The sequence below is a fragment of the Silene latifolia genome, chromosome 6, assembly GCF_048544455.1.
Source record: "Silene latifolia isolate original U9 population chromosome 6, ASM4854445v1, whole genome shotgun sequence".
Taxonomy (NCBI): domain Eukaryota; kingdom Viridiplantae; phylum Streptophyta; class Magnoliopsida; order Caryophyllales; family Caryophyllaceae; genus Silene; species Silene latifolia.
The window spans coordinates 21,332,941-21,360,370 of NC_133531.1; the positions used below are offsets into that span (position 1 = coordinate 21,332,941).

The window sequence follows — 27,430 nt, forward strand, 5'->3', positions numbered from 1 at the left end:
ACCACAACATATACAGATTTCGAAATCAATGCGGTAAATAAGCAATCTTTTTTTTTTTTTGAAATTTGTTTCCAATTTTCAAAAATCAACAGGTAAACCTATCGGACATACACGAACACACAACTTTGCAATAGCGCACTTATTTCTCGAAAAAAGATGGAAAATATGCTTATTAGTAGACATACTTCATAACCAAAAAAAAAAAAAAAAAACAAAACAAAACTCAATCCTCACTTGAGGGATACCCTTCCAGAATTCACAAATTCTTATTTATGACTGGAGTATCCGTCTGAAACTTAAGACGAGTCAAATAACATACCACTTTCACAGATAAGACAAACAAAATGCTTAGATATTAGCAAAAAACTTGTCTTATCTATACAAGTGGTATGCTATTTGACTTTGACTGATATATCGGACTAATTGGAATGGATTGAATTTGAAGCATCTCTTCCACCTCCTTAAGAAAAACTTTCATTGACTCAGGAGGCAGTGAAATATTGACCATTATCATACTCTCCCCATCCTTGTTCTTGTATGAGATGAAGAGGCTAGCATCGGGTATAGCTTCATTACTAGCCGGGCCAGCGAAAACGGGTTTGCCCCACCCAAAATCGACGTCAGTAAACCCTAGATGCCTCAAATCCGACACAGCATACGTCTGATTCCTATAATAATCTGGTCTATCTTTTGTCACCAAAAGGTCCATGCTTGACCTCATATACTCCTCGTTAATTTTTCCTTTTGTCTTTCTTATGAGCTCCAAAACATACCCAATATCGTGCTCACATATATCGTTGACTTTCGCACACACTACTGGAAGTGCACACGCGTTCCCATAGTTCTCCTTTCCAAGGGGTGGATCAAACTTATTCCTCGCATTCACAGCGAAGAGCATGCGAACTTCATCCTCGGGTTTGAGTCCAAGAGCTCTGGTTCGACACCGCCATAGAGAGCCACTTAGGAGGTCAAAAGTGGAATATTGCTTAATGTGTGGAGGAACATGGGATCTTAGAGCTGTGAAGAAATCGAAACAGTATGAGAAACTTGTGTGTATATTGATGATCAAACCTTACGACCTTACAATACTTAAATACAATACAAACCCTACAAACCTTTCCTAATTACAATCTACAAATAAGGCAAATAAGGTAAATAAATTATTTACACAATAATAATAACCAAGGTACGATATTATACGATACCGCATAACATCGTACAATATCTTTCTATAATCCCCCTCAAGTTGGAGCACTTGGTAAACCAATGCCCAACTTGCCTTGCAAATACTCGAACGCTTCCCCTCCAAGTGCTTTTGTAAATAGGTCCGCTATTTGCTCCTTACTTCGCACATGGGATGTTGAGATCGTCCGAGCTAGTAAATGTTGACGAATAAAATGACAATCAATTTCAATGTGCTTGGTTCTGTCATGAAAAACGGGATTCTTTGCAATATGCAATGCCGCTTGATTATCACAGTAAATGGCCATTGGTTGCGTATGATTAATTCCAAGAGATTGAAGAAATGATTTTAACCAAATTAACTCACTTGTGACGGCTCCCATTGCACGGTATTCTGCCTCCGCCGTCGATTTCGTTACTATAGCTTGTTTTTTTGTCTTCCATGATATAGGTGTAGTCCCCAACGAGACAAAATACCCAGTCAATGAGCGACGCGTTAATGGAAAACAAGCATAATCCGAATCCGAATATCCATGTAGCTGCAAGTCTGATTTTATGTCGAGAATGATTCCTTTGCTAGGCGTGCCTTTTATGTATCGTAACACACGTAAGACAGCGTCCATGTGTTCCTTCCGTGGTGCATGGACGAATTGGGAAAGAATGTGCACAGCGTAAACGAGGTCAGGCCTTGTAATTGTCAGATAAATGAGCCGACCCACCAATCTTCGATATTTCATGGGGTCCTTAAGAAGATATCCATCAGCCATTTCCAACGCATGATTTGGCTGGATAGGAGTCCATACGGGTTTGGCCCCCTCCATACCTCCGTCGTGAACAATTTCCATCGCGTATTTCCGCTGACTAAGAAACAACCCTCGTGGACCAGAAGCTACTTAAATTCCCAAAAAGTACTTTAATCGGCCTAAGTCCTTAATCCCGAAACTTTTGTCAAGAAATCGCTTAAGTCGTGCGCACGCCTCATCGTTATTATTGACAATGATCATATCGTCTACATAGACTAATATGCCAAGAAAAACGTCATCTCTATTATATGTAAACAAAGAGTAATCAGCAAGCGATTGAATGAAACCATATTTCTTCAATGAGTCGGTCAATTTTGCGAACCAATTTCTCGAAGCTTGCTTTAATCCATACAAAGACTTCAATAATTTACATACCTTGTTTGGTCCACTCGATGCAAAACCTGGTGGCAATCGCATATACACCTCTTCATCTAGCTCTCCGTGAAGAGATGCATTGTTCACATCCAATTGAGCTATCGACCATCCTTTGTGTACGGCCACAGCTAGAAAGCATCGTACACTCGTCATTTTAGCAACCGGCGCAAAAGTTTCATGATAGTCGACTCCCTCTATTTGTGTGAAACCTTGTGCCACTGACCTTGCTTTATAACGCTCTATTGTGCCATCCGCCTTATATTTTACCTTATAAACCCATTTGCATCCAATTGCTCGCTTTCCCATCGGTAAATCAACAATTCGCCAGGTCTGGTTGGTTTCTAAAGCATCAATTTCTTTTGCCATCGCTTGTAACCATTCCAAATGTTTTGCAGCCTCAAAATAATTCCTTGGCTCCTTAATAGCTTCTATGGTGGCTAGAAAACACCTGTGAGTAGAAGAAAAACAATCGTTTGTGACATAATTAGCTATTGGATAACGAGTACCTTTCCTTTGGATTGACGGTTGGTCTGAGTGAGCTTGTTGTGCGGGGTTTATTATTCGTGTGGACTTGTAAACATAATCTTTTTTCCAAAAGGGCTCGAATTTCTCTCGAGCACCGCGTCCCGTTGGTGCCTCTGTCACGGCCTGCTCTTCCACCATGTGCGGCTCCTCGACATCGACAGTCTCAACTTCCCTTTCTGCAATTTCAGGATTACTCCCCATGTCTTCAACATTTTCCTCATTCTGGTCAGTGGCCGCGTCGAAGTCTAATGGCACGAATGTATCTAATATTGGTTGCTTATTTGTACTGTGAGTCCCGTTGGTAATTGCTAAAGGGGAAATATGCTCATAAAAAGTTACGTCTCGTGAGACAAAAACAGTCTGATGTGTAAGGTCAAACATTTTCCAGCCCTTGTGACCATGAGGATACCCGAGAAAGATACACCGTTTACCTCTTTCATTAAACTTATCTTTTGGTCTGTCTTTGTTATGTGCGTAACAAAGGCAACCAAAAACTCGAATATTATCAAGACACGGTTTTTCGCCATATAATAATTCATAGTGAGACCATCAAGAATCTGAGTCGGGGTGCGATTAATTAAGTAGGCAGCTGTGAGTACACATTCCCCCCAAAATTCAATGGGTAATTCGGCCTGAAAACGAAGAGCTCTAGCCTTTTCTAAAATATGTCGATGTTTTCGCTCGACCCTCCCATTTTGTTGTGGGGTGTCTATAGTGCTGGTCTGAAAAACAATACCATGTTCACTATAGTATTCTTTCATCGTCCCTGAAAGAAACTCCGTCCCATTATCACTTTGCACAACTTTAACCTGTTTACCAAATTGTGTCATAGTCATTTGACAAAAATTCTTCATTAGTCGGCTTACTTCCCCTTTATCTCTCATAAGGTAGACCCATACTCCCCTACTATAATCATCCACAATGGTCAGAAAATAATGGGCACCCGACAAGCTACTTATTCGGTATGGACCCCAAATGTCACAGTGAATTAGAGCAAACAAAACATTACTTCTTTTATTATTTAATTTAAAACTGGACCGTGTATGTTTAGCTCGACAACACGGGTCACAAACATCAGAAGAATTCCAATTCAAAGTACTGCCAACTAAAGTAGAAAAGAAAGGTAAAATACTACTAGACGGGTGACCAAGTCTTCTGTGCCAAAGGCGAACATTGCTACTTGTTTGGGTCCTTGCAACTATTTTCACTCCAGGCTTCAAATAATAAACCCCGTCCTTGTGCTCACCCCGTCCAATCGTCATCCTCGTAGATTGGTCCTGTATAACACAATAGTTAGGATAAAATGTCACAATACAATTATTTTCTTCGATTAATTGCCGAATTGAAATTAAGTCACAATTTAGACTTGGGACAAATAACACGTCCTTTATGACGAAATTAGAACTCAGAACAATTTCACCATGCTCCTGTGCAATAATATGCGTTCCATTGGGCAACGAAACCGTGGAAGGTCGTCCTTTTCTTACGTTTGCAAGTAAATCTCGTTGTCCCGTCATGTGGTGCAATGCACCACTATCCAATAACCAATTACCAACAAAAACAATTTCATTACCTGCAATTTTTTGACTACCTTCCTGTTTACCCGTCAATAAATTATGCAGTTGCACCATTTCATCAGCGGTGAATCCTTGCTTGTTCGATTCTAATTCATTTGTTGTCGCTGCATTTGTTACTTGAAACGTGCCTCCTTGTCCTCGACCTCCTCGGCCATATCCACGACCTCCTCGTCGTCCGCGACCTCGGCCTCTACTGGTGCGTAACTCGGGATATTTCTCCCAACAACCTTCTTCTGAGTGATAAATTTATTGCAGTAAGTACATCTGATGGGGTCAGATTCTCTCATCTCCTTTCCGCGTCCTCTGCCTTCTGTATTTGTGGTCTGCACGGTTATAGCAGCATCATTGATTTCCTCTTTAAGCTTTGTCACGGCTCTATGCCGTTCCTCCCTTAAGACAAGCGCATAGGCTCTGCTAAGGGTGGTTATGTCGTCTTCCATTAACAAGTTCGTGCGAATGTATCCATAAAGGCTTGTGTCGAGCCCCATAAGAAATTGATGCACTTTCTCTTCCTCTCGCTCCTTAGCTAATGCTGCTGCTGCTCCACAAGTACAGGGAGGGATGTGGCTATAATTTCCTAGCTCGTCCCAAATCGCTTTGGGTCGAGTATAGTACTCCACAACCGACTAATTTTTCTCTTGCTTGCATTCATTCAATTCGGTTTTCAACTGATGCACACGGGGTGCGTTACCGGTTGAATAACGCTCCTTTAGTTCCTTCCAAATCTCCATTACTGTTCCTGAAAATGCAATACTAGGGTGGAGCTTAGGGTCAATTACGTTTCTTAGCCACGCTTTTACCATAGCATTGCATTGACGCCACGCAACGGCGTCAAGGGTCTCTTCTTCTCCCTTGTTAATTGCCGGTTTCTTCACAACTCCTTCAACGAACCCCAACTTGTTTTTGGCGTCGAGACCGTTGCGAACCGCATCTGCTCAAAGCTCATAATTCTCGCCATTAAAAATTGTTTGTGTCAACGTTAAACTTGGACTATCAGATGGGTGTAGGTAGAGTGGCGATGTCGGAGCAATTTGTTCAATTGCCTTGCTTCCGTGTCCCTTTTTTCCTTCGCCTCCTTTACCTACGTCTTCCCCTGGCATGGTTTAACGTGAAAAGGAAAAAAATTGAATTGTGCGGAAATTTTCTTCGGGGTCTAAAATGCTCTTGATGCCATGAAGAAATCGAAACAGTATGAGAAACTTGTGTGTATATTGATGATCAAACCTTACGACCTTACAATACTTAAATACAATACAAACCCTACAAACCTTTCCTAATTACAATCTACAAATAAGGCAAATAAGGTAAATAAATTATTTACACAATAATAATAACCAAGGTACAATATTATACGATGCCGCATAATATCGTACAATATCTTTCTATAAGCTGCGAGCTGAGTTGCGCCAAACAATAAGAAATGTTGGACCAGGCCAGTGGGACCATTGGCGTGTTGCTTTTCAGTAGTGCTATGTTGATCGTACTCGTGGTGGTCGATGGTGGAGCGAGGTGGATTTCTTGCAGTTAGACACTCCCTTCCCCACACTGGGAGGATGGATGGGGTCGTGAATCCTCTTCCCATCTCGCCCACCGCATTCATAAATTGTGATATACCTGTACCATCAGTTATCGCATGGTTGATTCGAAGAGATACTATGAATCCGCCACATTTAAGTCGAGTTGCCTATTACATGGTGATAATTAGGGCGAAGAAAAAAAAAATATAAAATACAGTTTTAATATTGGGATAAGATACGATATGAGATTTCGTATATACGATACGATTTTTATTACTGTATTGGATTCGGATCAGGCAAAACAAAACCGTGTATACGTTTTCTACTACCGGTTTTGAAAAGAAATAACAAAAACAAAATCAAAAATAAAAGTAAATAATTTAAACATAAGCACACATTAATTTGCCCACTTTCTTTAAGCTCGATGCATTTGTTTTATGAACATTGAAAAGTTTGATTGTTTGAACATGTAACACATTATGAAATTGAAGTTATAATGTGCAGCGATCTTTAAAATATTTACAAAATGATTGTAATTCATTGTTGCGACCCTTGATTTAATACTATATAGCTAAATTTTTTGTAACATTAGTAAAATCAAATTCTAATTAATTTGGATTAGTAATTTATTAACTTTTGTAAGGAGTAAACATGTTAATATTGTTTTACCCGTTTAATCGCGAATGCAAGAAATTTACAAGTTAACATCTAAAATCCGCATCTAAGTATACGAAAACCGTATATACGAAAAAAAAAACCCCAGGTAAATCAAAAACTGGGTATACGGTTAAACCGGGTCGATTCTGTATCGACAAGTTTGTGATTTTAAAAATCGTAATCCGATACAATATCAGGCTTTACTCACCCCAGGCTAGGTAGAACGGACACTCCTCCTAATCAGCCTTCTCGTGTTGGACACCCGTGTCGGACACGACACTCGTCGGACACACGTCAAAACGTGTCGGACACTTGTACAGCCGTGTCTTACTTTCATCTTTTATTTGGGCACGTGTCCGACACGTGTCCATAGTATTTTGAGCTGTGTCCATGGTATTTGGACACACCTTCAAACGGAATCAAGTTGAATTTAAGGTAAATGACGTCAATTGTTATACTTGTATGGTTGAATTTGGTGGGGAAATAGGTTGAATTGAGGGTAAATGATGTTCTTTAGACTAGTAATGAGATGTCGAAATAGATTGATTATAAGTTGGTTTTTGGTTTTGCAAATGAGAATGAGTTATAATTAACGTCAAGTTTTTGCTTCAATCAATACTATATATTAAATCCAGAAACCAAGGGACTTCAATGTAATTAAAGAAAGTTATACAAATTAATTATACTATATAGTTTTAAATAGCACTGTGTGATGGACCCGATTAAGGGATCTCAATGCAAATATTATATAGTTTGGGTTAAAATTAAATTATATATAAGCTTGGTAATTTTCCTAAACATGGTCAATTTTCTTAAAATAAAATAATTAATTAAGATGGTAAGTTTCTTTAAAATAAAATAATTAATTAAGATGCTCAATTTCAAGGAGACTTAAAGAAAGAAAATGCCTGATAATTTTCCTAAATATTTATAGAAGACTAGAAGATGGTCAATTTCTTTAAAATAAAATAAGTAATTAATATAAACATACACACTTATGGTATTAATTATTATCACCATAAAATTATATATATTAAATTTAAAATTTATACAATTTTGTTAAACTTTATTTATAGTTTATTAGTGTGGACAGCGGGCCGCCCACGGGGGCGCTTGGTGAGGAGCGAAAACAAGCGTTTGCATTTTGTATGGAGTCGCCACCAATTTTTATGGGAAATTGGAACCGTTCGAATACCTCGTGTCATGTCAAGACACAAAGTAGTGACATGAACACTAAGACATCGTTACCCTTAGCATTCTATGTCTAGAATGACTCTCGTGGATGCCAATGAACACGGGTGCTCACGGAGATCTGGAGTAAGGGGTGAGGGTACGTATTAGGAAGCTCTTTTGATCGAACACCTAATCCCGCCCGCCTCGATAGCGGCCTCTACTAATGATTAGGGAAGTTATTCGTACTCGATATATCGTCGGTTGTAATGCATGCAATGCAACATCCATAGATTAATCCTAGCATGTGAGAATTAGACTAAGTCGGTTGACAATTAATTAGCAAACAATTGGGTCGAAGTTGGAATTAATGTTCATTTACATGTGAGAACATACAAATGGTACAAAATAACAATAATATGAAATATAAACTACAATAATTACATGGGAATAGGCGATTTATGTCGAAAATACCGCTAAAACGGATGACTTGAGAAAAAGAAATAAAAGAAAATAAAACACGACAGACCAGAAGGTGATAATACAATTATTAGTTGACTAATACGTGGCTAATTAAACTAGGTCAAGGCGAAAAGGGGTTGGGACAGAATTCACCTCGAACAGCGCAAGAAATCGCGCCCTTTGGAAGAGGCGCAGCGATTCTTTCGCGTCTGTTCCAAGGGGTGAGTTTCGGTGTGAAGCGGAATCGCAAATCGTTAATGTTCATTGTTAATTTAAGGATTGATTGATAATTGACTCGGATGAAAGTGATTAATGAATTATTTACATATGATTGAGGTCATAAAAACAGTAAAACATGGATGAGACGGAAATAAGACGGATTAATTATGTGAAGGGTCGATGTTAATGAATGATTAATTAAACTAATTGACTAAACGAATTAGACTAAACATGACGAACGACGACGAATTAATGAACAAGCAGGTGAAAATATATCAACAATGAATCCCAGAAATCCAACATGAACGAATTGAATCCCTAAAACCCGAATTGAATTTAATGACGAAAACCCGCAAATATTGATTATTTGGGATTAAAGTCGGATTTATGACGATTTAAACATGTTAACGATGATGGCTAATATACATATGAATTATTAAACTATCATGCGAGAGAATTAATGATTTAACAAAACAAAAGAAATAAATTTGATACGAATTACGAGAGGACGGAGGAAGAAGAAAAGAAGCGAAGCTGCGGTAGCCTCACGAAGAGGCGCGGCCCAGTGCCGCGCTCCTTCAAGAGGCGCGGCGATTAGCTTGCGTCTTTTCTCGACGTCATCTCACCGGAAATCCGCAAAAAAGGTTTTAAAGACGGTTTTTAGAAATCGGTTTTAACGGTGTATTCGACATAAACCTTACAATTGTTGTACAATAAATAAAATACAATAAATAAAAGGAAATTATACACCCTCAGACTTACATGTTGACGGAACGAGAAGAACTAAGAAGATCGATTAGTGATGCTCGACGCGAATGCAAGGAAAGAGTGCCCTCGAAAGAGGAAAACGATTAAAACAGATTGATTAATTAGATTGATTGAGTGTAGTGGTCAAATTGGTCGGTCATGCAACGGAGAGGCTGGTACCCGGAAAGATCCGAGCTTACGTGGTCGGAAGTCCAAGCACGTAGGCGCCAGTTAGTAAGAACGAAGTCTAGAATGCAAAGGGAGAAGAGAAGGGCGGACACTCGCGTGAGAAATATGAGGAACGAAAGCTCCTATTTATACTAATCACGTGAAGAAATAGGGTTTCGGAGACTCTTTGGAAGTGAATCTCGGAAAGATATGAAAAAGATACGTAAACCATGCAAAGAAGGGCTCGGGAAGAGGCGCGCAGCAGCCATGCGTCTCTTGGAAGAGGCGCAAAGACTCGTTGCGTCTATTCCCAGTGAGGTTTCCTCCTCGCTTAAGAAAGATTTCGCGTTTAAGTTATGGTAGGACGGAAATAATTCGATTATCTTTTGAATATTACGGGATATTATTTGCCAAAAGATAAAATTTGAGAAATATGGAATAGAAATATCCGGAACATTCCGAACATTCGACTCGGGATTTAACGGTTATCGAAAATGGAGACGGTTTTGACCGGACTCCGAATGTACTCTAATTATCGCCAAAACGACCGTATCGGCACGTAGATGACATTTAAGAGGTTGACATTAATATTTGAGCAATCACTTGACGATAACCTTACGAATTGTCACAAATCGTTCCGCGAATCAAACATGCGCCCAATCATCACCGGGTGGTTTGCGAGGGGTGCAGAAACGAGGTGTCTGCAGAGCCCCCACTTTGACCGAGGCTTGGACAAGGCGAAAGTCAAAGTATAGCCATCAGGTCAATCGAAGATTACAACCTGACGACTATGGCGACGCGAGGCGGCTCAAGGGGTCTGAACCAAGGACCTGTCGTCGGGAACATTTTAGAGTCTGTCGACTATCGGGGAGGGTCGTTTAAAGTCCATTAGACTACGTAAGGAAGCTCGCCAGCCATAAGAAGAGATCATACCGAGATTTAATCGAACTTCGCGGGGAACAAGAGATATTGAAAACAAGCAGACGTCGGTAGAAGGCTGGGGATCCGCTGCGTCGGTCTCAAGCGAACTCGGGTTGGGGAACATGTCGACGACTAGGAACATCTTGATCGTCGTAGGGGAAACCTTGAGTGAGCAGTACTACAAAATACTACTGCGCTGGGGACAAATGACCAGGAACATCTTGATCGTCGTAGAAAGAAAGTCTTGAGTGAGCAGTACTGCAAAATACTACTGCTATTTGGATAAAAATTGAGCAATATCAAAATATCGTCTGCTGCGGGATAAAATGATCTTGGACAATATCACAAAATCTTGTCACGCTGGATAAAATGATCTTGGACAATATTTGCGAAATCTTTGTCGCTATTTGGATAAAACGTGGGCGGAATGAAAGAAAATCGTCGAAACGGACCAAAATGATAAAATGTCGTCGAGGAAGAGGCGCACCAAAGACGGGCCCACGAATAACGAACTCATAACGGATTTTTGAAAATCCACAAGGAGGGAACAAAAGGAAGAGGCGCAGCAAGAGCTGCGTCTCTTGGAAGAGGCGCAAAGACTCGGCCGCGTCTTTTCCCCAATTCGAAGAATTTCGCGTAAAAACGCGAAATCGAAGGTTTATGTTCATTTTATTCGAAACACAAATCACTCTATTCTCTCTCAAATCTTCACCATTTCCGCCAAGGTTTGATTCAAAAGCTTGCTTAAAATATGACTAATCGAGGTATGTGCTTTAATCTTGCATTAATCTTCCATATTTGTCGAATTTTGAGCCGCGAACATTAGGGTTTTCGACCCTTTTGATCGAAAATTTGGGGCTTTTCCCCCAAATGGATTTGTCTTGCCAAATTGATGCTAGAAATGGATAATAGGTAATGTTAGGAACATAACCATGTATTTACTTTGAATTTTCATCGAGTTTTGAGCCCTTGAGCGAATTTTGAGACAGTTTTCACGACTAGATCGTAAATTGCTTCGAAAATGGCCTTAGGATTGCCCATTTGTGATGAAACTTGATATTTGGGATCCTTGGGTGATGGGTAAACTTTCTACCATCTTGGAATTTTGGTTTGTGACAACTTTTTCAGGACACTTTTCTAGGGCATACCCGCCATTATAGCGAAATGCTGCCGAATTTTCGACTCGAACCCGAGACTAGGCCTTGACTTTGACTTGACTTGACTCAACTCATCACATGAGTGATTGAATTGGTGGGAACATGGCCAAGGATGGCCAGAAATGGGGAATTCCCGGGCATTGAAGGCTCGAAAATTTCTTAACAAAGGCTTGTCGTCATGGGACGCGGCCTGAATTTGATTTAATGTTTGTAGGTGACGATGCTTCTACTTCTGGGAGAGATCCCATGGACATAGACGCCGCTGTTGTTGAGGAGGCGCTAGAGCAGGCCTTCACCGCCGCGGTGATGGCCGCCGCTGACGAGGTTCCCGAGGAGGAGGGCCGAGGAGGAGGAGATTCCGAGACGGGCCCACCTCGGACGAGGGGGTCGTCACCGAGAGAGCTCCCGCGTGGCCGAGACCGGGAGAGTAAGCACCTTGTGTGGGCTGCAGAGGGTCACTTGTCCTACAGGACGGTGAAGAGCTTGGTAAATAGGAATTCCCTAACTCATTACCTATCCTTTTCTATTTTTGTTCAAATTTCTTTCAAATTCACTCAAAACTAAAGATAGCTTTGTTCCAAATCATAATAGGAGGCCGGGAACATCCGGTCGTTCTCGGGGTACACGACAACGATGGAGCATTACGAGCGGCTGTCGGAGGAGGAGAGGGCCATGATCGAGCGTGGAGCGTTTGGTCCTCTGGTTCAGGTCTGGAGGGATATCGTGAAGAGGAAGTTGCGGGCCAACCTTAGCCTGGTCCGCGCTTTCTTGGATCGATTTTGGGATACGACTTCCACGTTTCACCTGCCTTTTGGTGAGGTGGGAGTCACCTTGGAGGACTACGGCATGATTTCTGGTCTGCCGTGCGGGGATCGAGGAGATGGTGTGGCGGAGGCGGCATGAGGGCGGATTCGGCCGAGGCGAGGAGGTTGATCGGTGGAACCGTCGCCGAAGGCCGTTGTTGTGTGCGGGTTTGGTACCCAGACTCACGTTCGAGATTACTGCGGGGAAGACCCCAGATCGGTGGTGATCGATGGGAGGGAGACGGCTCCTCCTCCTTGTACAAACCTGGGAGAAAGAGGGCTCGTCTGTGGCTTTGGTGGTTCTTGTCTTCGATTTACCTCGGAGACAAGGGTGAGAGGCTGTCGACGAAGCTTCTCCCCTTTCTTTCTGACCTGAGTTCCCTAGGGCGTTGGGACTGGGTCACTGCTGGTTTTGCGGTCCTCATCCGCTTCATGAGGGCCATGGTTCGTCCGGAGTTGATGGAGAAGGGGACTTCTCCTGGCGCTGTCGGACCTGGGCTACTGTTGGAGGTATGAACCTTCCTTTAGACCAAAGTAAATTCCTTTCTTTTATCAAAGATCGAAAGATCGTCATTGACTATTCTGTTTTGCAGGCGTGGGTGTACTCTTACTTTCCGGGCCTCGCGCCCAAGAGGACGGAGCCGTTGGAGAGGACCTATCCCGTGGTGAGGGATTGGGTCATGTGCCGGACGAAGAGCAAGCGTTCTTCTCACAATGTCTACCGGCGGGATGTGAACGCTCTTCAGCTGAGCAGCGTGAGTATCCCATTTGTATTCATTCACACCTTCTTATACTTTGTTTTAAATTGATCATAGGAATGACCTTTGCCTTTATATTGTCGCAGTGGGTGCCCAGACCTTGGGCGGAGTACGCTGGAGCGCCTCCTTTTGTCGCTGAGGTCCTTCGACCTAGGAGCTCGAGTCGGCTGTTGTTGTGGACGTCGATGGGTCCTGTGTGGTATCTGGGCGAGCGGTTAGCTCGTCAGTGCTTTCGGGGCGCGTTGACGGTTCCCGTCGATCCTCCTAGGACGATGTTTAGGGAGCCTTCTGAGGCTGAGAGGGAGGCAGACTTGGCTGGTGCTAGTGGCGACGACCTTCTTCTCCCTGACGAGGATTACTCGGCGTACCTTTACGGGAGGTTGGCGTATTGGCCGGTAGTGGTGAGTATCTTTTGTTTTCTTGTGGGATTTTGATTTTCGAGAATTGCGACGAGAGCCATTTGTCTTTTCAGGAGGTTGAGGCGGCGGGCATCGAGCCCCCAGAGTACCCCGAGGCCCTTGAGTACACTGACGCTACTGGGAGGACGACGATCTCCGAGCTGCGTGACTTTGACGTGGCTGTGACGGATGCTGGCCTAGATGACTGGCAGCATCTGATTCGGAGGGTGAGTTCCCGTTTTGCATAGTTTTCGTGTAAGAACACATTTGATTGAACTTGTTCAATTTTGCTGAGAATTACTTTTGAAATGCAGGTCGCGCCATCTCGGTTCGTGGCATTATGGAGGGTGGCCAACCGGCTGCGAGCTACCGCCATCGAGGCACTCATCGGTGGTCGGGGTCGTCAGGTATGAACCTCACTTGACTTCTTTTGATCTTTGGTTTTTTTTTTTTTTTTTTTTAGTTTTGTTTGGATTGATTGACATGAGTCAATTTATTGTTGTCCACAGGCCGATCGTGAGCTGGAGCGAGAGTTGACCCAGTCTCGGGAGGAGACGGCTCGTTTGTCGAGGGAGCTCGAGTTTCGGGACGCCGAGATTGCCGCTCTTATGGCGAGGGTTGCCGAGCTGGAGGGTGCCCAGCAGTAGTCTGCGTGGTTTTGTAGACTTGATTTTGAACATTTTTGGACTTGTTTGGGGCGCAAGCCCCCAGTTTACTTGGACTTTTGGACTTGTTTGGGGCGAAGCCCCCAGTTGTACATTTGGACTTGTTTGGGGCGAAGCCCCCAGTTTGCTTGTATATTTGCTTTTTTGTTGTATATACGACGGCCTGAGTGCCTTTTGTTTGCCGGGTGGTGTTGTTTGTACCGCAGTTAGCTTTTGAACAGTTTGGTAGACAACGGTTTATGCCGTCATCTTTGCCGAAATTTACATAGAAAATCACGCGACACATACATTTTTATATACACATAGGGCCTTTAATTAGTGCAAAATGAGACTCAAAAGGACGTGAAAATGCAAAAATTTTTTTAGGAAATGACCGGACGGTAGGGAGGGTTACCCCCGAAAAAAAAGAAAAAGAGAAATCTATAAGTTAGAAAATGGAAAAAATTAAGAAAATGAAATGACTAAGTAAAATGTTGAAATAAAAAAGAATTAAAATGAAAACTAAATATAAAAGTGTGAGAAAAATGGCGGAAAATGTCGATGTCGCCTCGAAATGCGTGTCCGCGGATTAAGGAAACCTGAAGCATGGTAAATTTCTCGGATTTACCAAAATAAAATCCCGTAGGAATAGGAAATTATTTGTTTATAGAATTAGGAAAGATCCAAACACGGAAATCGCAGAAGTGAGGCTGGGGAAGAGGCGCAGCATGAGCTGCGTCCCTTTGAAGAGGCGCAGCAGGTGCCGCGCCTGTTCCCAAGCAGGTCGGTTCTGACGGATTTTTGGAAACAGCAATTAGTATAAATAGGAGCGTCGACAAAGCTTTAAATCATATAATTCTTCCGTCTCTTCTTCGTCGATTCATACATAAAAACTCCCAATAAATTTTCAAGAGAAAATTATCATCATGAATACTTTGGAGATTCGCTTGAAGGAATGGACTAATGAGTTTTCGAACATTGAGAAACATGATATGGGTGCTTATAACCTTGGGTCTTTGTTGAGTTTGAAACTCATTAAGGTTGTAAAACCGTTCTTGGATGCTTGCCTTGATTATTGGGACCCAAATTATCATGTTTTTGCGTTCCCAGGAGGTGATATTTGTCCTTTTCCGGAGGAAATTGCTGCTATTGGCGGGTGGGACCCCGAACATTTACCTGCCATCCCTTCTACTGCTCAAGGGTATAAGAGTAAGTTTAGAGATTTGCTTGGACTTACTAGACTTGAGGCGGATCGTCTCGTTACTCCGAAGGGCGTGAGGATGCTAGATTTTATAGACCGATTCATCAACAGGGCCGACCCTACTGTTTCTTATGTTGCTAGGAGGAGAGCATTTGGCTTCTGTTTGCTGCATGTGTATGTCTTTCAGGGACATGTTGATGAAGAACTGCGAGGTGATCCCCGTCTATTGGGTCTTATTGAGCAAATGGAGCTGCGCAGGAGCCCAGCTTGTCTATGCCTAGGGGAGATCATTTTGGGCTTGGATAATAGGAAATCCAACCGTGATCTGCCGTTCTTGGGAAGTCCCGTTATCCTACAGGTAAAGACACCCTTCTTTTTTTTTTTTTTTTTTTTTTTTTTTTTCGTTTTTTTTTTTTTTTTTTTTTTTTTTTTTCGGGTGTCTAATACCTGTTTTTTTGGTAGGTTTGGCTTATGGAACGGCTCCGATTGCTCGAGCCCCCAGTTCATGCACTTTCCTATCATGCCCGTATGATTTCGATGAGGACACGGCTGTACATGGTGGACTTCACCCGGATCTGCGACTATTGGAAGAACAAGCTGAAGAATGATGATGGCCCGCTGATCAGGTGGGTCGTTCCATGGTGGCACCTCAAGTCGGTCACTGGAGTGTCTTCTTTGGATCCTACTAGGTCCGTGCGCATTCCTGGATTGGAGTTTATGGTATGCATCTTCCCTGAGAGATTGATGAGGCAAGTTGGGTTGAGGCAGATGATTCCTAGGCTTGACACCGTTCCGCAAACTGCTATGGCGCTTACTACAGAGAGCCGAAGAGAGTGGGCTATGAAGTGGGCCCAAAGAAACATGTGGTTCTTGAGTTTCTCCTCCAATGCCTTGTGGGTGTCGGACTCTTATCTGAGGTGGAGGAAGGCTGCAACTTCGGAAGAGCGCGAAAAACTGAGGAAGCGCGAGCCCGTTGACTACAAGGTGCGCGAGGGAGAGAAAGAGAAAGAGAAGCATCTGACTGAAGGAGAAGAAGAAGCCGGGTTCCAAGTCATTCATCCTTCGAAGAAATCGAAGACTACTCCTGTCGCAGAGATGGTGGTTGGCAAGAATGGAAGAGTCAGGCCTCGAGAAAGACCGTTGGTGATTAGGTCTGAAGTGGTGCAAGAGCGCCCGGCTCGAGGTCGTGACAAGAAATATGACAAGAACGACAAGGGCAAGGGAAAGATGGAGGAATAGCCCAAGTCTTATTTATTATTTGATTATTATTATTTATTGTTGTAATAAGAAAGGAGGGATTTTTAGAATCCTAGGCTAATCTATTATTTGTCGTACTATTATTATTAGAAATTGAATGAAATAAAAAGGTTAAATGGTTATGAAACCGTTCTGATTTTCTTTAATTATTCTTGTCGAATTTCATATGCAATGCAAATGTCCTTCTATTTACATTTTAAATATAATGGTGGGTTGAATCCCGTGAAGGATTGCCTACGTATTCACTTAGAGAAAGCGAAATCAAACCCTTGCGCGTAGTTCGAGTAAATGTAAAAGAATAATTGTTCGAAGCAAGAGCTTGTAATGAACATAGAAAATAAGCATGAGCTTTTTCTTACTCGGGAGGTGCGAATTTAGTTTGTTTGACGATATGAGGATGACAAGTTTGCCAAGATGCAAGAGCATAGTGACATTCAAATGGGCCAGGGGCCGTTTATTTAGTGCCACAAGAGCGACACTTAGGTTTACGCGGGGCGCGTTTTTATCCTATTCTAGGCATAGTATCGTTTCAGTTGGTCGAGATTTGTGGGGTTTGAAAACTCGTTCCCATCTAGGTCTGTGATTCTAACCGCAGCCCCTGGGAATATGGATTTGACTAGATATGGTCCGGCCCAATTAGGTTTGAATTTTCCCCTTGGGTCGACAGGTAAAAGAGCTCTAACCGATTTGAGAACTAAATCTCCTTCTTTGATGTTTCTTGGCCTAACCCTTTTGTTGAAAGCTCGTTTGATACGTGCTTGATATGTTTGGACATTATGTAAGGCACGTAGCCTACGTTCATCCAGGAGGATGAGTTCTTCGTATCTATCCCTTTTCCAATCGGCCTCCGGGATTTGACTTTCTAGCGAATACGGGGATGGTATTTCTAGCTCGACTGGTTGTACGGCTTCCATGCCGTAAGTCAAATAGAAAGGAGTAGCCCCAGTGGGCGTCCTAACTGATGTACGATACCCCCACAAAGCGAAGGGTATTTTGCTTGGCCAATCTCTGTAATTGTCAGTCATTTTCTTGAGGATTGTGACGACATTTTTGTTAGCCGCTTCTACCGCGCCGTTAGTCTGTGGTCTATAGGGCGATGAGTGATGATGCTTGATCTTGTACTTGGCTAGCAATTGTTCGGTTTCGGCTTGGAAGTGGGACCCATTATCGCTGATGATTTCATGTGGGCAACCATATCGACAGATGATGTTGTTCTGTATGAATTTGGCTACGTTTTTGGCCGTAAGAGCGGTGTAGGAAGCCGCTTCTACCCACTTGGTGAAGTAGTCAATTGCCACTAGGATGAAACAGTGACCTCCTGTTCCGGCTGGGGTTATTTTCCCAATTATGTCAATTCCCCATGCGGAGAATGGCCAAGGAGATGTCATCGTATAGAGCAACGAAGGAGGGACATGTTGTACGTTCCCGAAGATTTGACAGTTGTGGCAATGTCTCACATATTTGATGCAATCGGATTCCATTGTGGTCCAATAGTACCCTAGACGTGTGATTTTCTTTGCCATCATAGGTCCACTCATGTGAGGACCGCATTCACCGTCGTGGACTTCTTCCATCACCTTTCGTGCCTGTGAATGATCAAGGCAACGTAGGACTACACCAAGAGGTGTTCTTTTGTATAATTCTCCTTGCATGAGAACGTATTGTGAAGACAATAGGCGTATGGCTCGTTGTCCCATCTTGTCCATATCTGGTGGATAGGTACCATTAAGCTTGAAGTTCAGGATTGCTTGGAACCAGGGTTCCTGTGCGATTTCTTCTTCATCGGTAATTTGATGGACATAAGCCGGCTCCGACCGTCGTTCGATACACAAAGGCATTTCCATCATGTAATCTGGCATGTTTATCAAAGATGCAAGTTTCGCAAGAGCGTCTGCAAATTGATTTTCTTCTCGAGGTAGGTGTAAATAAGTTACGTGATCAAAGAATTGAGCGACTTGGTCTATCCTAGCCTGATAGGGTGCTAGGCTTTCACTTCGGATTTTCCAGGATCCTGTAACTTGGTTGATGATCAGTGATGAATCTCCATGCACTCGGAGGTTTTTGATGCCTAAGCTTACTGCCGCCTGTAGTCCAATTAGACAAGCCTCATACTCTGTGGCGTTATTTGTCACCTCGAAGTCGAGTTTGACAGCGATCGGTGTATGCTCCCCTTCAGGAGAAATGAGCAACACTCCTATCCCAAATCCTCTTAGGTTTGATGCTCCATCGAAGTATAGATCCCAGGAGTCTATATCTGTTTGAAGTATATCCTCGTCGGGAAATGACCAAGTATCTATGGTTTGTGCGTCGTTGATGGGATTTTCTGCGAAGAATTCGGCGACGGCGCGACCCTTTATTTCTTTGGTGGCACATATTTGAGGTCAAATTCGAGAGCATCATGGTCCATCTTGCCGGGCGTCCGTTGAGGACGGGTTTCTCAAGAGGTATTTGACTGGATCCATTTTGGAGAATATCTTGACGGAGTAGCTAAGCATGTAGTGACGTAGTTTCTTTGTTGCCCACACAAGAGCGAGGCATGTCTTTTCGAGTTGCGAGTATTTGCACTCGTATTCCAAGAACTTCTTACTTAGGTAGTAAATAGCTCTTTCTTCACTTCCTACGGTTTGAGCTAGCATGGCACCCATGGCGGTTTGATTCCGTGAGATATAAACCAAGAGGTTGATCTTGTTGTGGTGGCATGAGCACCGGTGGTTTAGCCAATATCTCCTTGATTCGGTCGAACGCCTTTTGACAATCATCGTCCCACATGGTGTGGTCTGTTTTCTTGAGTTTCTTGAAGATAGGCTCGCAAATCATCGTAAGTTTCGATATGAATCGACTTATGTATTGCACTTTTCCCAGAATCCTCGACTTCCTTTTGTTTGAGGTTGTGGCATTTCGATCGAGCTTTGATTTTGGAAGGATCTATTTCTATGCCTCGTTGGCTAACGACGTATCCTAGGAGTTTGCCGAGGTCACCCCAAATGTGCATTTCGAGGGTTGAGTCTCATGTTGTACTTCCGTAGCCTTGCGAAGAACTTGCGAAGGTTCGCAATATGTCCCTCTCTTTCCTTGGATTTGACGATCATGTCATCTACATATACCTCGACTTCTTTATGCATCATGTCATGTAGGAGTGTAGTCGCGGTGCGTTGGTATGTAGCTCCGGCGTTGATCAATCCGAACGGCATTCAGATAGCAATAGGTTCCCCCTGGGTGACGAACGCGGTCTTATGCATGTCTTCCATGGCCATTTTGATTTGGTTATAACCTGCATATCCATCCATGAAGGATAGTAATGCGTGGTCTGCAGTATTGTCCACTAATATGTCGATGTGAGGAGGTAGAGGAAGTCATCTTTTGGGCTTGCTTTGTTCAAATCCCTAAAGTCAACACAAACTCGGATTCTCCCATCCTTTTTGGGTACGGGTACTATGTTAGCTACCCAGTCAGAATACTCGGAAACCTTGATGAACCCGGCTTTGAATTGTTTGTCAACTTCTTCCTTAATCTTTAGAGCCCACTCTGTTCTCATCCGTCAAGCTTCATTTCACGGGTTTGAAACCGGCTTAATCGGAATCCTATGTTCGGCGATATCCCCTGTCGATCCCTGGCATGTCTTTGTAGGACCAAGCGAAGACGTCTTTGAATTCATTTAGGAGGTCTATGAGGTCGGCCCGTTCGGTAGAGCTCAAGGTAGTCCCTATCCTAAGTTCTTTGGGTTCTAGTTCGGTTCCTACATTGATTGGTTCGGTATCCTCATTACAGTCCCCTTCCCCTTCCCGTAGTATTTCTTTGGCTACGTAGGGAGGTATTTCGGTCAAGTCCGGGTCTTGGTCATCCTCAGTATCATCATAAACAGAATTGCACTCAAGATAACGCAAAGAGTAAGCGAACCCGATTTATTCGTATTAAGATTCGAGTAAAGTTGAAACAAAGAAGCCAACTGATCCATGGTCGGTGGCGGTAAAGGGACGATGAGTGGGGCATTTCCCGAACTACGTGGCTACTTGAAAATAAGCTAGGAGAAACGAAGGGAGTGGGGAATACGACAGGAGTAGACTCTCTAATGACTTCTCTAGACTTTGACTCGACCACTCCGACTCGATTCCGATTCGAACTCGTCGTCTTCCGGTTCTTCTTTGAACATCTCTCCTTCTCCAGTGGTGAGCTTGAAGAGTCTTCCTTGATTGTTGGTCCATTTGATTGATTTTCTCCATCCTTTCCGCTTTGTGTCGATTTTCGTGATCAATGCGGTGGGGTTGAAGCGATCGTCTTGAAGTATCGTAGTAATGATCTCATCTTGCGCGGCCTTAACAAATCGGTCCTCTCCAAACAGGAGGCTCACAGCTTGCTCGTCTAAGCAAGGTGCTTGACGGGTTTTGACGGTAGGAACCGTTTCTGGAGGGATGAAGTAGCAATCGTGAAAGATCTAGATTCCGGCTAACTTCCTCTCGAGGTAATGCCAAGGTTCGGGAAATCCGTGAAAGAGTTCCGAACTTCCTTCTTGAACGAAGTATCCATTTAAGGTGGGGAGATATGGCCTCATTTGGACTCCTACATACTTGCGATTTTGGACTTGGGCAAGCATTTCGAGAACTTCTTCATTTGTGGGCTTGTACCCTAGTCCAAGTGGTATTCTCGATGAGTTGCCTTTCTTGTATGGTGCGAAGGCGTTCTTCCGAATCGGGTTCAAAGGCATTCCAGGGAAGTATCCCTGATTTTTGAGTATGTGGTTGACCACCAAGTTGGAATAGGGATTATAGTACAAGGGTGCCAACTCACTTTCTATGACATTTACACTTTGGAAGCCCCCAAGTTCGTAGACGGGATCCGCAAGGACTTGATTATTTGATTGCTTCTCGATTATGGCCTTGATGGGTGACGAAGTGATCGTCACAACTTTGCCATTTAGTGGGATCTTGATCTTTTGATGAAGGGTGGATGTTACCGCTTTGGAAGCATGAATCCAAGGCCTTCCCAGAAGTATATTGAATGAAGCTTCGATGTCCACTATTTGGAAGTTAACCTTTCGTTCGATTGGTCCTGTTGCTATGGTTAGGTTAGCAAGTCCTACCACTTTTCGTCGTGTACCGTCATATGCACGTACACCTTGATTTGTAGGGGTCCAGTCCGACTCTTTCATGCCTAGTTTGTATGCCGTTTTGAGGGGTATGACGTTGACCGCGGAGCCATCATCTACCAAGGTCATTGGCACATTTTTCTTTAGATGATGACAAAGTGATGTATAGAGCGAGGTTGTGACTGGCGCCGAAAGGTGGCAAATCTTTGTCTGAGAAAGTAATAGGATTACTTAGCTTGGGTGATTCTTGGAAGACCAAGTTGACTACATCTTCAGGAGTAGAGTTATGTGCTACATTTAATTTGGCCAAAGCTTGCAGTAAAGCTTGGCGGTGTGGAAAGGAGCTTGCCACTAGTTGCCAGACCGAAAGATCAGCCTTGGTTCTTTGTAATTGCTTGAGCAAATGATCAGTGGGGTCATCTTCGTTGTCATTTGGTGTGATGACGTTGGTTGGACCGTTTTGAGTAGTGCTTTGGTATGGACGACCCGAGCGAGTTAGGTGATCCACATCTTGGTCTTCACCATTTTGGACTATTTCTTTGACTAAGGAGTTTTCAATGAGATATTCGTCTTCATCATCATCGGCCCAAACCCCATTAATTGCGGCTAGTTCCCTCATTCTCATGATGTCACTTTCTAGTTGTATGATTTGATCGACTAGCTTGTCGACCACGGCGACTACTTCTTGCATAGTGGAATTTTGAGAGAAGGTCAATGGCATGCGCTCCTTAGGTGTTGCATTGGGATTGCGCAAGATCATTACCATGTTTTCTAGTTCCCACACTTGTCTATCTACGCTCCTTGCCCATGCGATGAAGTCGGAAATGGTAGGGGAGATGGTAGAGTAGAGTCTTTCTTTCTCAATTGCATGAATTTCACTTTCGGTGGGAGAAATGAGGTGTGAGCAATCTAAGGTAGATTCGTCACTTGTAATCACTAGAACTCCAAGAGGATTCTGAGTGTTGTTGGGCTTACCTCCTGGCGGGATTGGAAGTCGGCCATCCTCAATCATATCTTGTAGCACATGTTTCAATTTGTAGCATTTTTCTGTGTCATGCCCCTTGCCCCTATGGTATTCACAGTAGGAATTTTCATCCCAGAATTTGGATTTCCTTTCAGGTTCGGGAGTAGGCCCAATGGGTTGGAGTTTACCTTGCTTCATTAGTCTTTTTAGAGCGTTGGAGTACGTATCTCCAAGGTTTGTGAACTTCCTTGGTGGGCTAGTTTTCTTGGAAGGCTCGAGAAGGTTAACTTCGTCGGTCTTGCTAGTAGAGCCGTATGAACGACTCGTGGACCCTTGATATCCTCGACCTACCGTTTTGGACAAGAGTCCTTTGCGGATATCGTCTTCAATTCGTGTCCCTAACACGGTTAAGTCTTTGAAGGTCTTGATGTTTTGATATCTCAAATGGTTGGCATATATGGGCTTGAGATTGTCCACGAACTTCTCCACAAGAGTGGCCTCATCCGGGCGTTCAACTAGTTGAGTACTAGTCTTCCTCCACCTACTTAGAAAGTCGGTGAATCCTTCCTTGTCGTTTTGGGTAAGAACCTCTAGAGTACGCATGTTGACTTGGATCTCGGCATTATCCGCGTATTGTTTCGAGAACTCGATGGCGGCGTCCTCCCAAGTAGCGACCTTTTTGTGATCTAAAGTGTAGAACCATTGCTTTGGGATGGTGTCAAGAGATGAAGGAAAGATCCTTAAGAACATCTCGGGTTTGATGCCTTTGATAGACATGTAGTCCTTGAAAGCTCGGATGTGGTTCAAAGGGTTCTCATGTCCTTTAAACTTAGGGATATCCGTCATGCTAAAGTTAGTGGGCAATTTGGAATTGACGGCTTCATACTTACGATTGTTCTCCCTGTAAATGTCATCCCCCTTAAGGTACATCAATTGCTCCTCTAGGTATTGGAGTCTTTTCTCGGCTGCGGTGGTTCCTAGGACAGGATTCTCATCTTTAGACTCGTCATCGGAAAATTGTAGCACTCCACCTTTAGGGGGAGGTAGCTTTCCCTCTACATCAAAGATACGGCCTTCGATAAGCTCAAGGCGGTCATAGGTTTGTTCTTGAGTGATTTGCATTTGGGCTATCGCGGCTAGGATTCGATCATTACTCTCTTGAATTTGCTGGAGGTTCGTTTCATCACTTGACCCAGGCATCTTGGAAACTGGATAAGAGATCGGCGACGAATCAAAACACGATCGACCATTCCATCACACTTGCTAAAAGAGGAAAAGACTTGACTCGTGAAGTGGGTGTGTGCCACTTGTGTTGAGTGAGTTTTGAAGAAAGACAAGGTCTTTGAAAATGTGTGTCCTAGCCAACTGTAGTGTAGTTGTAGGAGTGGACTCGAAGTGAGGTTTGAAATGGGCTTGTGGCCCGAATTTTGACATGACAAACGGACAGATTTTTGACCGGATTTTGTGCTAATTAAAGGCCCTATTTCGAAATTCTTGATTGAAAACGGGTTTTGATTTTTTTTGAAAATTCGTCATGGTTTTGTTTAGAAATGGTGATCACATAAGGTTTACACATTTATACAAGCATTATAACGGGATCTTTGAGTGCATTTAGAAGGGTTTTGGTTTAAAGGGTGGGTTGCCATACCGAACCATCAAACCTGAAGTCTGTGGAGAGGCTCGTGCCAAACAAGAGTAAGGCCGATTCCTAGTCCATTTCCTCAAGTAGTGAAGGCCCTTGATACAAACAAGAGTAAGCATCATGGTATGGATGACGTCAATCGCTATCCATCTTTAGGCCCAAATAAGAATTAGGACCGTTTAGACGGGACGATTGGTCGAATGGGTTGGGTTGGGCCTAGGAAGGCCGATTTAAACGGTCTAGGAAGACCGAGTTATGAAAACCGACAATTGTCTTGTACAAACTTATTCCCTAACCTTGTTCAAGTTTCACCCTAGCTACACGTAAGTGTATAATCCCCAATGAGTCGCCAAACCGTGGACAGCGGGCCGCCCACGGGGGCGCTTGGTGAGGAGCGAAAACAAGCGTTTGCATTTTGTATGGAGTCGCCACCAATTTTTATGGGAAATTGGAACCGTTCGAATACCTCGTGTCATGTCAAGACACAAAGTAGTGACATGAACACTAAGCAATCGTTACCCTTAGCATTCTATGTCTAGAATGACTCTCGTGGATGCCAATGAACACGGGTGCTCACGGAGATCTGGAGTAAGGGGTGAGGGTACGTATTAGGAAGCTCTTTTGATCGAACACCTAATCCCGCCCACCTCGATAGCGGCCTCTACTAATGATTAGGGAAGTTATTCGTACTCGATATATCGTCGGTTGTAATGCATGCAATGCAACATCCATAGATTAATCCTAGCATGTGAGAATTAGACTAAGTCGGTTGACGATTAATTAGCAAACAATTGGGTCGAAGTTGGAATTAATGTTCATTTACATGTGAGAACATACAAATGGTACAAAATAACAATAATATGAAATATAAACTACAATAATTACATGGGAATAGGCGATTTATGTCGAAAATACCGCTAAAACGGATGACTTGAGAAAAAGAAATAAAAGAAAATAAAACACGACAGACCAGAAGGTGATAATACAATTATTAGTTGACTAATACGTGGCTAATTAAACTAGGTCAAGGCAGAAAAAGGGTTCAGGGACAGAATTCACCCTGGAACAAAGTAGAGAAATCGCGCCCTTTGGAAGAGCGCAGCCGATTCTTCGCGTCTGTTCAAGGGTGTGAGTTCGGCCGTAGGAATCGCAAATCGTTAATGTTCATTGTTAATTTAAGGATTGATTGATAATTGACTCGGATGAAAGTGATTAATGAATTATTTACATATGATTGAGGTCATAAAAACAGTAAAACATGGATGAGACGGAAATAAGACGGATTAATTATGTGAAGGGTCGATGTTAATGAATGATTAATTAAACTAATTGACTAAACGAATTAGACTAAACATGACGAACGACGACGAATTAATGAACAAGCAGGTGAAAATATATCAACAATGAATCCCAGAAATCCAACATGAACGAATTGAATCCCTAAAACCCGAATTGAATTTAATGACGAAAACCCGCAAATATTGATTATTTGGGATTAAAGTCGGATTTATGACGATTTAAACATGTTAACGATGATGGCTAATATACATATGAATTATTAAACTATCATGCGAGAGAATTAATGATTTAACAAAACAAAAGAAATAAATTTGATACGAATTACAGAGGACGGAGGAAGAAGAAAAGAAGCAGAATCGCTGGCGGCCTTCACGAAGAGGCGCAGCAGTGCTGCGCTCCTTCAAGAGGCGCAGCAGATTGCTGCGTCTTTTCTCGACGCCCATCTCACCGGAAATCCGCAAAAAGGTTTTAAAGACGGTTTTTAGAAATCGGTTTTAACGGTGTATTCGACATAAACCTTACAATTGTTGTACAATAAATAAAATACAATAAATAAAAGGAAATTATACACCCTCAGACTTACATGTTGACGGAACGAGAAGAACTAAGAAGATCGATTAGTGATGCTCGACGCGAATGCAAGGAAAGAGTGCCCTCGAAAGAGGAAAACGATTAAAAAGCATTGATTAATTAGATTGATTGAGTGTAGTGGTCAAATTGGTCGGTCATGCAACGGAGGTGGTACCGGAAAGATCCGAGCTTACGTGGTCGGAAGTCCAAGCACGTAGGCGCCAGTTAGTAAGAATGAAGTCTAGAATGCAAAGGGAGAAGAGAAGGGCGGACACTCGCGTGAGAAATATGAGGAACGAAAGCTCCTATTTATACTAATCACGTGAAGAAATAGGGTTTCGGAGACTCTTTGGAAGTGAATCTCGGAAAGATATGAAAAAGATACGTAAACCATGCAAAGAAGGGCCTGGGAAGAGGCGCAGCAGCCACTGCGTCTCTTGGAAGAGGCGCAGCACCTGCTGCGTCTATTCCCAGGAGGTTTCCTCCTGCTTAAGAAAGATTTCCGCGTTTAAGTTATGGTAGGACGGAAATAATTCGATTATCTTTTGAATATTACGGAATATTATTTGCCAAAAGATAAAATTTGAGAAATATGGAATAGAAATATCCAAACATTCGAACATTCGACTGGATTTACGGTTATCGAGCTTATCGAAAATGGAGACGGTTTTTGACCCGGACTCCGAATGTACTCTAATTACTGCCAAAACGACCGTATCGGCACGTAGATGACATTTAAGAGGTTGACATTAATATTTGAGCAATCACTTGACGATAACCTTACGAACTGTCACAAATCGTTCCGCGAATCAAACATGCGGCCCAATCATCACCGGGTGGTTTGCGAGGGGTGCAGAAACGAGGTGTCTACAATTAGATGTATAGAGATGTTAATTATTTAACATACAAAAATATAATAAGTAAGTTATAAATAATTCAAGTTAGATTTCATAATAAATAATGTTGCATAATTATTTCGATTTGATTTAATACATATATGTAATATATTTATATAAATATATAATCCTCTTAAAATTGCATTCCTAAGTAGTAAAAGTAATTTCATTAGTAAAGAAAAGAATTGTAGTAACATTGGATATAGGTATATGATAGTAATCACTCATTTGAATAGTAAAAGTAACAATATTATCAACGAGATTAGTGAGAGTGCTAGAAACAACGGGAGTAGTGAAATAATTAATATTTAGAGGATCTTGATTGCAGTGATAATTACAGATGAATACTTACGTGAAGTAGTCATTAGATCTGATAAGGAGATTCCTTAGCTTGAAATCAACAAGAAGATAAACTTCAATCTTTTGCCTTCTCCT

General features: G+C 42.7%; 1 protein-coding gene across 1 annotated transcript; it reads right to left on the bottom strand.

Annotated features, from left to right (window-relative positions):
• Positions 1-376: 376 nt before the first annotated feature.
• LOC141587736 (benzyl alcohol O-benzoyltransferase-like) lies at positions 377-6,973 on the bottom strand. The gene is made up of 4 exons (XM_074409205.1): positions 6,968-6,973; positions 5,856-6,146; positions 4,477-4,480; positions 377-1,017 (listed from the first exon to the last, which is right to left on the bottom strand). The coding sequence occupies exons 1-4, from the start codon at positions 6,971-6,973 to the stop codon at positions 377-379; spliced, it is 942 nt and encodes a 313-aa protein (XP_074265306.1).
• Between the last annotated feature and the right edge of the window lie 20,457 nt (positions 6,974-27,430).